Below are 16,790 nucleotides of genomic sequence, written 5' to 3'. Positions count from 1 at the left end.
CTTACAAATCATATTCCTCTCTGTCTGCCCTGACAAATCAGAAATGGAGAAGATTTGTACCTGAATCTTCTGAGCTCAACCTGATACGTTTTTTACATTACAGTATATCAGTTTAAATACACAGCATCACTGTGGTTGTGAGCATAAATATTTCCATCTTAAGAATTTTCTCTGTATTTTCTTGGTAGTTTTTAAAACATTTGTTTATTTTGGCCTAATTCCAAAAAAAAAACCCTTATCTGAATAACAAATTCTTTTTGAAAGTAGTTATAGCCTGTGGATAAGTTTTTGATAGCAATATAAAGTCTATCTTTTTTGGCTAACCCTGAAAATAAGTTGTGCTCTCAATATTCCATGAAGAATTAAGTATAAAGATTCTGTTGTAAATGCAAACAAGCCTGAGCATCGAACAACATGAACATCAAAACACTGCATGTACTGGAAAGTTCACAAAGAAATGTGACGTTTCTGTTAAGTAATATTACTTGTTATCCATATGCAATACTTTGAGATCTTCAGTATCTCCTTTACTACAATTAACCAAACATTTCATGTCTTTTCATTATTTGAGAGGTGAATGTATACTCCCTTCAATGAGAAGTTCCTGGTATGAGAATTTCGAATGGAAACTGAACTGCATTTCTTTTCTGTGACTTCATTTAAGATTTGAAAATTCTTTACCATCCTAACTCAGGCTTTCTCCCTATGAAATAAGAGGCTCTCCTTTGTGTGATATTCAAAATTCTCCATTTTTAAGCATCAAGCCAGCATCTTTAACATCACTGCAAAAATGTGGAGATTTGGAAAAGCATGTTGGGGAAAATCCTTTTTCTCTCATCCACCATTCGTAGAGGACAGACACTAATTATAAGCCAACTCTGGGCTCTGGGTTCTCCATTCTCACATCACTAGTCACAACACAGTTATCTACCACCCCTGGCCTTGTCATCTTCTATTCTGGAAGTGTATTTTTTTTTTCTTTAGTATGACTTGTGACTATCTAAAACATTTTTTATTTATCTTGTGCTTGTTTTCTTCCCCATTCCTATCCCAAAATAGAAGCTCCAAAAGATCTTTCTTTTTTTTTAAATTACTACTACATTTCTAAAAACTAGAACAGTTACTGGCATATACACACACACACACTCACACACACACACACACACACACACACTGCTTCAGAATTTTTGGCCACTGTGAGCATCCCAGACTTATTTTTCACCCTTTATTCTCCAAAGAAAACCTATTTTAATACTGTTACCTACCATCCTGGATTTGATGTATTTCAACCTAGATCTCTCTCACTTACTTAACATATTTGTATAGGGTTTCTTGCCTATTAAGTTATAATATCTGCCAACCCTTTTCTAAATCACTATTCCAGGCATTCAATGCTGACCAAGAATGTGCCATGCCCAATGCTGGGTGCTAGGGTTATAGTTACAAAGTACAGCACTTATCATGAAGAAATGTATTACATTTTAAAGAAGGCAGCTGAATAAACATACAGTAACACTCTATGTCAGGGATGCCCTGACACAGATTCAGATACAGGATAAAATGGAATGATCTAGGAGGAGAAATCTACACTAATAATTCAAACGTCCTTAAAGTTGGGTTATATCTGAGTTGTATCTTACAGGACTAGTAGCAATTAGCCAATGAAATGAAGTCATTAATTTTATTCTAAGCAAAATAAACACTTCATGCAACAGTAAAGATGCATTGAAAATTTAGGGCTCAGTAAACAGTAAGTATGAGTCATCATGCTCTGGGGTAGAATAGGAAGAGATGTAAGTACATTAGCAAGAAATGAAGAGATGAGGCCAAAGAGGCAACAAGTGGTATTGTGTATCAGGCTGAAGAGTTGAACTAGATCTTCTAAGCAATGCACAATCAAGACAATTTTTCTAATAGGAATAAAATTTTTCAATTTTTAGAATGGTCATACTAGCAGGGATATGAACAGATTGTCAAAATTTAGATTGTCCCACTTACGGAGTTACGGCATTAACTGGAAGAAAAAAGTATAAAGTCCTGATATAATGGTGAGACAGTTGAGATATGGATGCATATAGATTCAAGTAGTATTAAAGAAACACAATAAAATTTGGTGGCTGCTTGGATAATTTAAAGATGACCTTAAGTTTCTGGTTTAGGTGACTGAGTAGATGGTGAGAAGTTCCACTGATATAAGAAATGTAATATAACTTGTTTGTCATAGTAGAGGAATAGATGACAATTCAGCTGGAATCTCTGAGATTTGAGATGTCAGAGTGATATTTTAGTGGCAATGTTCATCTAGCTATCACGGAATATCAAGTATGCTTCTAAAATCAGGATAAAGATGCCAGACTGAAGTCAAAGAAGTATGAGGTATTGCCTGTGGAAGTGTGTTCCATGGTAGTAGTGGAGGGAGATGGATGGAATCCTTTGGAACAGGAGCAATTATAAAGTAGACAGACATAAAGAAGCTAACAAAGATAATCAAGACAGAAAAATGAGAGGTGTAAAGATAATCATAAACACAGAGCTCATGGTCTTCATTCTTAAATATGAAGAGAAAACAAAATATCTCTAGATGTTAAGAAGAATGCAAACTCCTAGGAAAGCAAGGGTTTTGTAATTTTCACTACAATAGTCATAGCACCCAAAACACGGCCTTGCCCAAAGTAGATGTTCCATAAATATTTATTGAGATATTTGAGATAGGCATGACATAAGAGAGAATAAGATAAATATTAAAAATAGCAAAATAAGTCCTGGGAGAAATAGGAATAATTCATGGACTAGGAAAGAACCTGAAAGGCTTAGTTTTACCATGAGCAGATGGAGACCTGCCACTATTCTAAACACATACAAATGTTGAAAGCATAAGTCTTTGGCAGGAACTGTAACAAACACACTGGCCATTATAGATCACCTGGAAACAGTCTTTACATATCTTTTTTAAAAGGCTCCTTTTTAAAAGAAAGAATTGGTAAGAGGGTGGTTAAATGCCTTTCTGTCAGGCTTTTTGTTTGGAGAAAAAGGTGTAGGTGAAGTAACTGCCCCACATAGATTCTCAGTCTACGTCTCCCTCTTGCCATCCTGAGTTACTCAGGAGTTCTGCTGGGCACATATATATCTCAGAAGCTGAAGCCCTCTCCTTGCATATTATAGTAGTGGGCTTCCCTTTCTTTCAGATTTCACCGTTATTATGATAGGTTTTTGAGAGGCAAAGGTAATGGCTACGTATGCTTACATTCACAAACATCTTGAAGCAGAGCCCATTTTCTTTTGTATTTTGAAATCCAATATAAAGGAATTTAAAAATTCAGCAAGAGGGAAAGGGTTTCAGAGTATTTGGACTTGAAAGAGTATATACCCATAACTTCATTTTTGCAAGAAAATTAGCTTCTTGAAACCTTATGCAATTGCTGCCATGGTCATTGTATTAATTTTAAGTTGTAATTTTAGAGAACACTTACAAATTAGTTTAAAGGCTAGAAAGGAATTTATTGACTCACAATACAACAAAGTTTGAAAGTGCCGATACTTTCAGACACAGGTAAGTGTGGGGGCCCAAAGGATATAAATAGAAAATGTTTCTCTGACTTGGATATTCTTCCCTCTGCAGTTTGTTTTGTTTTGTTTTGTTTTGTATTATTTTGGGGAAACCTTTCTCCAAGGGGTGGCAAGAAAAATGACCAAACGCAACTCTATTTTTTTTTTTTTTTTTTTTCTTTTTGCGGTATGCGGGCCTCTCACTCTTGTGGCCTCTCCCATTGCGGAGCACAGGCTCCGGATGCGCAGGCCCAGCGGCCATGGCTCACGGGCCCAGCCGCTCCGCGGCATATGGGATCCTCCCAGACCGGGGCACGAACCCGTATCCCCTGCATCGGCAGGCGGACTCTCAACCACTGCGCCACCAGGGAGGCCCGCAACTCTATTTTTGTATATTACCAATTTACTGAACCCAGGCAAAGAGACAGCCTTTATACAAAAGACTGACTCAGCTTGGGATTTCTGTTAAAACCTCAAGTTCAGGGAATTCTAACTGGCCAGGTCTTGGTCACATGCCCAGCACGAGAATATGGAGGTGGGATCTCCAAGCCAAACCAGATGGAAATGTGGACAAATTCACCAAAAGTAGCAATGAAGGTCTTGTAAGGGTTCTCTTTTGTTTTTCACACTCTTCTGGAATCAATTCTGGTGGTATATATTTTACTAGGAAATAATCAATTTCATCCAGTTTTTAGATTTTTACAGCATATTTATGTTCAGTGCATCATCCTAAATTTAATATATTTCCCTTTGTGTTATTTTTCTTTCTGTTCCTATACTTTATACCTTGGCTTTCTCCCTTTTTCCTTGATCAGAATATCAAATGACATTCGATAAACTCTATATTAAGGTTTGGTGGGACAAGTAGAACCACTAGAAGGACTTTATTATAGAGATTAAACCTTACATGATAGTGGGGCTTTGTTAAGCAGTCTATGTAAATCCACTGTCCCTGCCTCTTGGTGCCAGTCCTGAAGTCAGTAGGGCTGGATGTCAGGAATGAGAGATGATCTGAAGTTAGAAGATCAAGGATAAGCTGGAACCTTCAAAGATAAGCTATAATCCAACTAGAAAAATGAACTGAACACCATATTAAAAGGATTATACATCATGGCCAAGTGGGATTTATTTGTAAAATGCAAGGATGGTTCAACATACGATAATCAATCAATGTGATACACCACATTAACAGAATGGAGGACAGAAAAACCAGATGATCATCTCAACTGATGCAGAAAAGGCAGAAAAAATATGTTCATTGGAGTTCAAAACTCCATAGAAAGTTTAAATAACATATTTGATAAAACTGAATTTGAATTTTATAAGTTGAAAATAAGCCAGAAAAAATGATGAGATTAAATGAAAATGTGAATGATAAAGGAATAAAGGATAAAATGGAAGACCCACATTCATCTAATAATATTTTTAGAAGGTGAGATTAGAGTGAATTTAACAAGTATTTGAAGAAATAGTACTTCTCAGAGATTAAGTTAGAAATAAATCCTCCGATAAAAGAAGTGCATGGAGTCACCAGTAAAAGAAATGAAAACAAATATATGACTATATCCTGTATCGTATACCTCACCTCAGCCTGATCCTTCCTTTGTTCCACATTAAAAGAATGTGCAACACTGGCAGACTACTTATATATACAATCTGACAGTGTCTCACTGTGTTCATGATTCCAACAAATCTATCCTCCACCTCTCTCCTTACTCCAGCAGGTGAGAATATTCCTAAAGCAACCCTCTCAGTTCTCCCACAGGCTAAACCCATGGATGAATTCTTTCTCCTTTCTTCACATTCCCTCCCCATAATTTTGAGATCCAGTTTACAGAACTTCCAGAGGTCAAATCCCAGCTTGATCATGCATTCTCATATTGAATCGCCAGCCTTCCCTGCTTCCCTGCTTTTGCCCTGCAATCCGGTTCACTTGCATTGTACTCTCTAATTAAATAATAGCACATAAACTCTTGGCCTGAGGCTCTGCTTTCTGGGGAACCAAGGCTAAAATACAGCTGGTAAACCACATCACATAATGGCAAAGAGGAAAGTCTACAAAGCAACTTGGAAGAAAGAAAGAATATCAAATAAAAAGAGCAATGAGACTAGTAGCAATCTTCTCATCAGTAACAATAGATGCCAGAAGATAACTGAAAGCACTATCCTTAAAGTACTAATGGAAAAATCACTCTTAACCTAGAATAGAACATTTAACTAACCATATTAAAAAATGAAAGAGATGACATTTTCAGACAAAGAGAGAAATTTCTACCTATAGATCTTCAATACTAAAACTTCCAAGGAATAGGTTTCTTACTGAAGGGAATTAAACTCACCGTGAAGAAGTGGGATTAAAGAACAAACTGAGCAAAGAAAGTGATATACATGTAGATAAATCCAAGAAGTTTAACTGTTAAACACTGTGTAATTGTGTGACTAATTTGGGGGCCAAGTCAAAAATAAAGTGCAATTCAATGGAATATTACTCAGCCTTAAAAAGAAACGAAATTGAGTTATTTGTAGTGAGGTGGATGGACCTAGAGTCTGTCATACAGAGTGAAGTAAGTCAGAAAGAGAAAAACAAATACCATATGCTAACACATATATATGGAATCTAAGAAAAAAAGAAAGGTCATGAAGAACCTAGTGGTAAGATGGGAATAAAGACACAGACCTACTAGAGCATGGACTTGAGGATATGGGGAGGGGGAAGGGTAAGCTGTGACAAAGTGAGAGAGTGGCATGGACATATATACACTACCAAACGTAACATAGATAGCTAGTGGGAAGTAGCCGCATAGCACAGGGAGATCAGCTAGGTGGTTTGTGACCACCTAGAGGGGTGGGATAGGGAGGGTGGGAGGGAGGGAGACGCAAGAGGGAAGAGATATGGGAACATATGTATATGTATAACTGATTCACTTTGTTATAAAGCAGAAATTAACACACCATTGTAAAGCAATTATACTCCAATATAAATGTTAAAAAAAAAGAAATTAGAAACTAAAATAATAATAATAATAAATAAGTACAATTAAAATAGAGATGATCATTACATGGAGATGATATAAAATACAATCAGAACCAATGCTTTGAAACTCATCAATTTTGCTTTCTGTAAGGGTTAGAGCTATTAAATATAAGACTGTGATCACTCAAGTAGGAATGTTAGACCTTTAATTATTAAAAATCTAGAATTAGAATAGATAAACTCCAAATCTGTTGAGGGGAAAAACATAACATTGAATGAAAAATGCAAGTTACAAAAGGAAATATATTATTTATGCAAGTTCAAATTATAAAAGAGTAGAATAGGATTTCTAACTATAAACAAATTCTTGATTTACAAAAATATGGATGCTAGAGTATAGTCAAACTTTAGACAGTGTGTAACTAAGCAGCAAGGAAAATGCCATGGACTTTGAGAGCTTTCATGTGTATCACTAATATTTTATTCTAAAACAAGGTACCAATCAAATAGGGAAAAATCACATCTTGACTCTGAGTTTTGGATATACTAGTGATTCTGTGCTGTTTTATTAAGTTTAAATAGTTATAAACAGTAAAAGTTAAAAAAAAAACTGTAATGGATCAATGTCCTTTACTAAGTCCTGAGTCTTAGATCATGCTTTCTCCTCCTCCTTGGACCAGTCCTTCTCTCTTCCTCCTTTTCCTTTTATCTCTAGTACATAACCTTGTAAATGGAACATAGTAAGTACACATTAAACATGTGTTGACATGAATAATTCACATGAATGAGCTTTGCAAACTAAAGCCATTATCATAAACATAAACTCCTCACAAAATAGCACAACTGTCTTCCAAGAAGTGAACCACTATAATAAACTCTGTTATGTGCTACAGAGTGCCTCAACATTAGTAAATGTGAAAATATGTACCATAATTAGAAAGCTATCTTGAAGAGCATTAAAAACCAAAGAAACAATTAACCAGCATCAGTATATTAGGTAAAAATTGCTTTGTTAGATGTCTTTCCAGAAAACTGCTAGACTACAGAAAATTGTAGACTGAGGAATTTTCTAAATATGATTCTGACGTGAATCCTGTAGACCTATTTTTGCAAATAAAAGTTTCTGTAGAGAAAGTGACATCATATAACACTGGTGGAACCAAAGCTTTTATGACTAAAGTGCACAATTACTGGTGCACAATTATATATAACTTTGGTGGGAGACTATTAAATATCTAGCATGCGAAGGTAATCTATTAATCTAAGAGTATAATTTTTAAGAGAGGTGAGAGTAGAAGGCCAATTTTTTTTTTATAAATTTATTTATTTATTTATTTTTGGCTGTGTTGGGTCTTCGTTTCTGTGCGAGGGCTTTCTCTAGTTGTGGCAAGCGGGGGCCACTCTTCATCGCGGTGCGTGGGCCTCTCACTGCTGCGACCTCTCCTGTTGTGGAGCACAGGCTCCAGACGCACAGGCTCAGTAGTTGTGGCTCGCGGGCTTAGCCGCTCCGCGGCATGTGGGATCCTCCCAGACCAGGGCTCGAACCCGTGTCCCCTGCATTGGCAGGCAGATTCTCGACCACTGCGCCACCAGGGAAGCCCAGAAGGCCAATTTTTATGAGAGCATAAATGCTATCAGAATTGCACTTGCGTTACTATTATAAAGTAGGACACTCGCAGGTACAGAAAAATAGGTTTCTCAAGTGTGGAAGGTGAAAGAAAGAACAATGGAAATTTTAGCTTTTTGAACATAAAAATGTGAAATATATGCTTTAGCAATGAAAATGAAACTACAAAATAATCGTTTTTATTAAAAATATTTTCTTTCCAGTTACTAGGTCTTGCTAGAATACTTTTAACCCGATCATTTAATTCCCATTTCAATCCATTCTATACACCCGATTTGGTTATGATTTCTAAAAGTAATATGTATTCCCCCCCAAACCGCAATATTTCACACAATATGAAAAGAGAATATTAAGCTTACCGTGAGATTGAGTAAAACCTATCATTATGCAGTGTCCTCATAATGAGATTGCATAGTATAAAAAGAACAAAACAGAATTGAAATAATGTATGAACATCCATATGTTACAGTTAGTTCTACTTGGGTGACACATTATACAATAATTCCGTGAAATTAATTGGAGAGAAATATCTCAAGACTTGAAAAAAAATCCAAATTCACAGACGTTAATCTACTCTAGCATTAATTTTACTACTGTTCTTTAAAAATACTGTGAACCTTTCTTGAAAATCTATTCTAAGTCAAACTCTCTTTCATAGTCAACTATGATTTTTGTACATTTATTCTATGGACTCAAGGAGAGAACTGAATGCTGATATCAGAATGTCCCTTGAGTCCACAGATAGATTCATTGACAATTATCTATATACATAACAAAAAAACATGAGCTGATACTCACTACACGCAACACTTTTGGTATTCATACTTAGAGTGTTTCCTTCAAATTGACGTTCCATAGATTTTTGGTATGCAATTATTTATGGAAAAAAGATGAAATATTAAAATCTATAAAATCGCATAAATACACATACAGTTGATAATGTCTATAAGCAGTTAAACCAAACTTTTAATTCATATTTTATTTTTTGCATTTTTGTGAGAAAAGTATCAAACTCAAAGAAAAGTTGAAAGACCAGTATAATGAATAAATATATCAACTATTAATGTACCACAATGCCAGTTTTCTCTCTCTCTCTCACTCTCCAAACACAGACACACACACACACACACACTCACACACACCTATGTCTCTTTTATCAAACAATCTGATATTAGCCTGAGGATATTATACTTCACCTCTAAACACTTCATTATGCCTGTAATGAGGATACAAACCCATATCACCACTACCACACATCCATCTTGGCTAAGAGATGTACATGAACACGGGAGGACCCTGAGGTATACCAAATATGGACTCAGAACCAGGCAAAGCAAGATGATTGGTCAAAGGAAACCTGGAAGAAATTCCCCATAAAAGTGATTCAAACTACCAAGTGAGCGCAACTCTCTCTGAGCCCGCCCATGTGTCTAGCCACATGTATTCTTTGTCCTCCTAATAAACACTTTACTTGTTTCACTACTTTCCATCTCTGTGGAAATTCATTTCTACACAGCACACAGGCCAGGAACTTGTCACTGGCCACTAGTCCCTGGTGGTCTAGTGGCTAGGATTTAGTGCTTTCACTGCCCCGGCCTGACTTCAATCTCTGGCCAGGAACCAAACTCCTGCTTCAAGCAGCTGCAGGCTGAGGCCACCTGAGATGAAAACAGGGGCAATGTTTATCTTGTTTAAGATCATGTCTTGTTAAAAAACAAAGTTCAACTGAGTAAATTTGAAAATCTGATTGGCCTTATTTGATGCTTTATGAATTGGGCAGCATCTCATCTAGTAAATAGAAGGGCACTTTGAGAAGTTTTACAGAGTGGAAGGTTTTTATAGAAAGGAGGGTTGGCAAGAAAGTCATTAGCAAAAGAAAAAAAAGGTTATTTGGGACCAGTACTATCTTCTCTTTGTAGAGAAGGGAAGCCTTGAGTTTATCATGCAGATTGCCTCTTCTTCTTGGTTTGGGGGAGATGGAGAGGGCCCCTGTGATAGATTACCATATTGGTGCCAACCAGAAAATTCCAGATTTCAGAATTAAGATAACATTTCTGGTGAAGGTCGAAATTGCAAGTAAGTTAGGTATTAAATATATGCGTGGTATCGTGGGCTTCAGCACAAATGAAACCATTTTGTGTCAGTGGTTTTCCTCCTTAATAGTCCCTAATGCAGAGCTAGCAGAAACACAACAAAGATTTGTGAAAAAGGAAATGAGTGCCTAACTCAATTGGTCAACTGGTGTAAAGAATGTGGCATAAGAATAAAAAGATCTAGAGAGCAGATGAAAGAAGCTTTTGTTTATATTTTTAAAAGGAATGTCTTCTGTGTTTTCAAATTACTGCAAATCTAATCAGCAATGTTGATGTGACTCTTAAAAATGATGCTTTTTGAAAGGTTAGAGAAAGGAAAAACAAGAAAAAAATAAGGATGTTTGGCATTCTGGATGTTGGCTAAATGGCAATTTCATCACTAAGAACATATTTTATTCTATTGTCATGATATATGGGTAATATATGTAAAGATATATTTATATGTCATACATAATATATATTTCCTTTTAATCACCCCTATTGGGGTACAATTTACATACAACTAATAGCACTCATGTTAAGTGTATAGCACAGTTAGATAAATTTTGACAAATATGTACAGTTGTGTAATCACTACCACAATCATGATACAGAAAATTTCCATTACCCAGAAAGCTTCCTTAGGCTCCTTTGTGGTCAATCCTCACCTTCCTAAAAAAGTGATATGATGATTTGCTTTCAGTGACTATAGTTTTCCCATTCTCAAATTTCCATAAATAGAATCTAACAGTGTGTCTTTGGTTCCTGTTTTCTTTCACTCAGCATGTTTTGAGATTCATCCATGTTATGTATATTAAGATTTCATTCCCCTTTATTGCTGATGTGAGTTACTCATTCACTTGATGATGAACATTTGAGCTATTTACAGTTTGCAGCCTTAACCTTTATGAAACCATCGGGATTTCCATTAGAATTCTTTAATTTCTTACCCAATTCAACGGTATGATTTGAAAGTTATCAGAAACCTGCACTTGTCAGAAAGTCTTTAGTATGAATCTTCCTGAAGATGAAGCATTTTTGCAAAAGCATCTATGAATGATAAAAAGACTTAAAAAGACACAGTTAAAGAGCTGGTTAAAATGCAATTGACAAAAAAAATTTGTTTACTTCTGTAACATACAAATTTGACATATTCAAATTTTAGAAATTTTATTTAATTTCATATAACATAAGAATATCTATATTAATGATATTTAGTATAATCTAAATGGATAACCTAAGAAGGTTGGAGATACATTTATCTCTAATCAATTGACAGTGCCTCCCATAACATACCAAATCATGCTAATTAGTTTAATATCTCTCTTTGAGATGACTTAGGGGTCCTCTGAAACATCCCAAAGGTATCTAGAGGTCAAAATATCTTTCATTAGGATTCTATCCTTGAGAAGTTTATCCAAAATGTTAAAAAGTTTCAAGACACTTGGTCAAATAGGATTACAGATCACTGTGAAACAATGCTTATGCATTTAAGCAAAGTTACAATGAAAGATTTTAAAAGCAAGTACAGAAAGTTATAACAGATTATTTAAAAGGTAAAGAAAATTTACAATCTTAATCAAAAGCAAATCAATATTCCAAGAAAACTTTTTTCTCTTAACAGAGAGAGAAAAAAAATTTAAGTTTTTGTACCACTTTACTTTTAATCTTAAAATTCATTTACTCAATTAAATTCATTCTAATCTTAGTGAGTCCTGACAACACATAGAATTTCTTTCTAAAGATTACTTTTTCCCCAGAAATCTACAACTTTCTATATTCATATTAACTTGCCCTTTATTTTATTTCCTCTTTAGAAATAACCAGCTTTCAGACAAAATTACTTCCTTTTTCTTTAACAAAATAAATTCCTATTCTTCATACCTTCTTTTAATGAAAACACACCTCCTATTACCCTGTATACGAAAATGTTCTCATTATTTCTAGTGGCTTTAATTACATATTTAATTAGAATTCTCAAGTCTTAAAAACCTAAATTCCTAGTGAAAATTAAGAAGTAAGCAATTATGAGCTGTTCTTTACATTAGCATTCTGTAGATTGGCAAATTTATAAATAAATGCTATTTATAATTTCTAAAAATATGTACTTTCTTATGGAAAATGTCTCAGTGTGACACCAAACATATTTATTAATAGTCTTAAATATCTTTACTTTCTCTGTAAAAGGAAGCCAATGTTTAGTAATTAATATTTCAGTATATTATTTTATTTGGAAAAGACCTCGATATTCAATGAATTCTCATCATTTAGCTTAATTTAGTTAAACTCTAAAATTTCAAGTTACTAAAACTTCCAGAAAAGCTATTTTTAAGTAGACATTCCTAAAACATAATTATTCCCAGAGTTCACCTAAAAACTCTTGTCTCATTTACCTCTATTTTATTCACTTGTTCTCAAAAATTATGTTTAGATTACCCAAGAAAATTTATGAGACATTAGACCAAGTCAGCCATTATCCCAAATTTAATATTGACTATTTTTCAGATCACATGAATCTGAAATTCATTCAACTTAGTTTCTTTCATATTTCTGAGCATTTCTGTAAGTGCTTAATTTCCTTTAAGTCAATTAAATAGAGCTCATTTACAAACTAACTTTGATAATACCATCCAAAGGAAAAGAGATATATTTATAATGTACACATGGACATACATACATTCCAGTCAAACGAGATCTCACAGTTTTCCTGCCTGAGTTTAAAAAGGACTCTTCTCCCTTTTTTTCCCCCCTCAGTCTCAGGAATTGGCGATGGTATAGACAAGAGTGAGTGAGAGTACATTAGAGCCCAGGGTAGAACATTTACATTTCAAAGTCACAGGGAGAAAAATGTAAGTTCCTCCTAGTAAGATTTGTTTCCTTCTGGTCAGAATAGTGAAGAGATACTTTTAACAAGCCAGCTTTTTCATATGCAAAAACAAGTTTTAGAATGTCAAAAAGTGCCCCATCTGGGGCATTATTCTCCAGAGCCTAAAGAATACTGTGACCACATGATTTTAGAAAAATATCACCTTCTCCTTTTCATGGGTATGAGCCCGTGAAACTAAGAGCTAAGAATTTCCCAATTCTGCAAAATACACCATAGGGAATATAAGATGAAACAGAGCTCTGATTACCCCTTCTCAGTTGTTTATGGCTGGTAATCTTAAAATCTCAAACAAACAAACAAATGTAGTCTCTCAGGGTTTCAAACTCCTAAGCCCAAAAGGGAAAATCCCAACAAATGTTTAGCCACTGACAGACCCAAATGGCTAAGAGAATGAATACCCTGGTATTATCACACACAAGTTCCACTACTTACTAGAGAAATCTCAACCAGCAAAGCATGTGTCTTTTTCCCTTTACCACAGAAATCAAAAGTGCCATGGGCCAATGATGCCTGCTCAGTGGCAAGTGTTCAGGGCCATCTCTGAGACAAAGGTGTTCAAGCAGCTGCTGAGTCGTATCCATGAGCTGCCACTGGTCAGGGGCCAGTGTGCTATGGTTGAGATGCCCACTAGGGATGGTGGCCCTTTCATGGTTGCCCAAATTATTGCCAAACCAAACACAGATTCACTCACTCAATGCAGAGCAAAGCCAATCTACTGATACCAGTTGTGGTGAAGGAAAGTACAGTGTTTATTTGCAGGATGCGAAGCAAGGATAACAAGCAGCTAATGCTCAAAAGACCCAAACTCCCTGAAGACTTTTGGGCAAGTGTTTCTAAAGACAACATTAGGAGTGAGGGTCTCAGGGTGAATTATCAGTTCATGGACATTCTTTTGATTAGTTGGTGGAGAGGTGACAGGGTGATGTTTTGGGAACCTTATTCATCAGCCTTCTTGTTCCAGCCAGTCTGGGACCTACATGCTTGTGATCAGCATGTAGTCAAATCCTCCATCAGGTGGAGAGCCTTAGCGTCTACAGAAAACGCTCAAGTGTCGTGGTCCATACGTGGGTTGGAAAAGAATTTCCAGACACAAGGCAGAACGTAAAGAAGATAAAATTTATTAGAGGAAAGTGTCTCTGCCAGAACAGCAGGCTGACTTCCTAGTAGTCTGGGGGAGTCGACCCCAAACATGTGCTATTGATCAGTTTTTATAGCCAGAAAACAAAGGAATGCTCCAAGTTGAAAATTTCATTTACTGATTGGTCGAGGCACATATACTTTCCTTTTATAGGGTGGCAGTGGGACAGGGAAGGTGCCTTTTCTTATTTGGGACAGGTCTCATCGCCCAGCTGGGCTCAGGAATTTCATAACCATCACAACATGGTGGGGAGGGCAATTAAGGGTCTGATAAGGGGTGTAACGCTGACACTTTTTCAGAGAGGGTTGTCCTTTGTCCTTGAAGCACCATTGTCCTTGGAGCACCACATCAAGGATATGTGTCAGACTGTTATCTATATCCCTTGAGGAGAAAGGGATAGAGACAACACTGTTTTTCAATCTCTTGTTACTTTTCTTGCTTGACTGCTTTTCCTTTGTTTCTGAATTTGGTCAGTTCTATAATCATTAACTGCTCTTTGGAAATCAAGGGAGGCCTAGGAGACTAAAGCTTTGTTCTACAAACAAGAAGCAGGGAACACTGGGAGTCTGTCACTGGGAAGGCCCCACAGGATCCTACTCAGTTTCACAATCATGAATAAAGTTGTTTCTATGAACGTTCATGTACAAATTTTGTGTGGACATATTTTTCTCATTTAAATTCCTAGGGGGTGAAATTAGGGGGTTGTATTAATGCCAAACTGTTTTCCAAAGTAGTACATCATTTCACATTTTCTTCAGGAATGTATGAGACTTCTGGTTGTTCTCCATCCTTACTAACATTTGATGCTACCAATCTTTTTAATTTTAGTCATTCTAGCAGATGTGAAGTTATTTGCATTGTGGTTTTAATTTTTCTTTGATGACTAATAATGCTGAACATTTTAAAATGTTGCTTATTTACCATTCATGTGTCTTCTTTGGTTAAGTGTCTTATTAAATTTTTGGCCCAATTTAAATTAAATTGTTTGTCTACTAAGTAGTGTTTTAGTAAAAGCTGGAGAAGAAGCCAGTTTGGCTGGATTACAGAAAACAAGGGGGAGAGTGGTAGGAATGAGGCCAAGAGAGACATGGGAGAAGGGGAGAACAGATCAAAAAGGACTTTGAGGCCTTGGTGAGAACTTTGGATTTATTGTAATTAAATTGAATTCACTGGATGATTTTGAGTCTAGAGTGGCACAATCAGGCTTAAATTTTAAGGGACCACTTTGGCAGCTCTGTGAACAGGCCAGAGGAACGGGAGTAAACACAGGATAGACTAGGAGGTTATTGCAGCAGTCAGAAAGAGAGAAACTGGTTAGTTGCAGTTCTGAATGACCTTTCCCCTCACTCTTGTTCCTAACATTCGAAACTGCATAATTTCAGATGTGGAAGACTGAGAAATTTCCTGGATTTTCTCAACAGAATATTGACTTACTCAAGGCCTTTAAGTGGAACACACTCTACTGAGGGTTGAGAGAAAGCTGACAATAGTGGCTTGCCTAGCTTAACTCCGTGGTTATGCTTGTTAGTTGTGGTTGCAATATTATGGTTGTGTGACTCTTTGGTTAGTATTCACTTTCTCCATCTTGGAATATACGTTTGATGAGGATGGAAAAATGATCTCTGCTTTGAACTGTAGCCTCAGTTTGAGCACAGTGCCTGCCAATTAGCATTTAGTCAATGGGTTTTTTTGTAGGGGAGTGAATGTGTGTATGTGTGAGGGAGAGAGAGAAGAGGGGCAGAAACAGAGAGGGGGAAGAGACAGCCATAGGGACAGGGGAACAAGTCCATATTGCAAAAGAACAGGACAATATTTTCTGTGAGTAGAATGCTCAGAGCCTGTGTACTGTGTTCTTTTCTACTTTCTCAGGTTAGATTTATCCCTTCATAAATTTTCTTTATCTTATCCAAAATGAATCTACATTTTTTTTCCTTATAAGTATAAAGAAAAAGATTTTTTTGGGGGAAAATTTTTAATGTCTCACTACAATTCAAGTACCATACATGTCTCTTTCTATTATTTGTATATCTTGAAAATATACCAGCATTATTGTCTAACACAAAGGAGGCACTAAATAAAAGTTTTTCTTTGAAACATTGGTACTATAAATTTTAAGAGACAGGAGCCATGTTTTCACAGCTCTGTTTCTTGAGCACCCAGCCCAACGGTATTGTGGAGATGCAATAACAATCACCATGAGCACAGGTCACTGCTGACAAAGGGACTTGCTTTCTCTCTAAACCATTTGACTTTGTTGGTGCCCAGGGCAGGATGCTTCAAAATATGCCTCAGTGGAATATTACTTTGAATTAAAGTTACTGAAGAAATGACTGATGCAAGAGAGACACACTGACCTTCCTATCTGTCTCCATGAAAGCAGGAAATTAATATCTCATGTGACTGGTGCCCTCCCTCTACCAGGAGGTAGAAAGACATCATTAGCACCAGAGATAGGGAATGCAGGGTCAAGATGGCTGTATAAACCTTGTTACTTCTTTAACTCAAGAAGGTTGGCAGGGACATTTCTTCCTCCTCAACAGCTGACA

General features: G+C 36.2%; 1 protein-coding gene across 1 annotated transcript in view; it reads right to left on the bottom strand.

Annotated features, from left to right (window-relative positions):
* Window positions 1–1,994: 1,994 nt before the first annotated feature.
* Window positions 1,995–16,790, bottom strand: part of LOC308619312 (putative spermatogenesis-associated protein 31C2) — a gene marked incomplete at its 3' end in the record, with an annotated part of 32,418 nt that continues 17,622 nt past the window's right edge. Inside the window, exon 4 of the mRNA XM_081237930.1 lies at window positions 1,995–2,014. Coding sequence (XP_081094056.1) covers window positions 1,995–2,014 — 20 coding nt within the window. The remainder of the gene's footprint in view (window positions 2,015–16,790) is intronic.

The sequence above is a fragment of the Mesoplodon bidens genome (genome assembly GCF_964165515.1).
Source record: "Mesoplodon bidens genome assembly, chromosome: 6".
Taxonomy (NCBI): domain Eukaryota; kingdom Metazoa; phylum Chordata; class Mammalia; order Artiodactyla; family Ziphiidae; genus Mesoplodon; species Mesoplodon bidens.
This window is presented reverse-complemented; position numbering and strand designations above follow the sequence as displayed.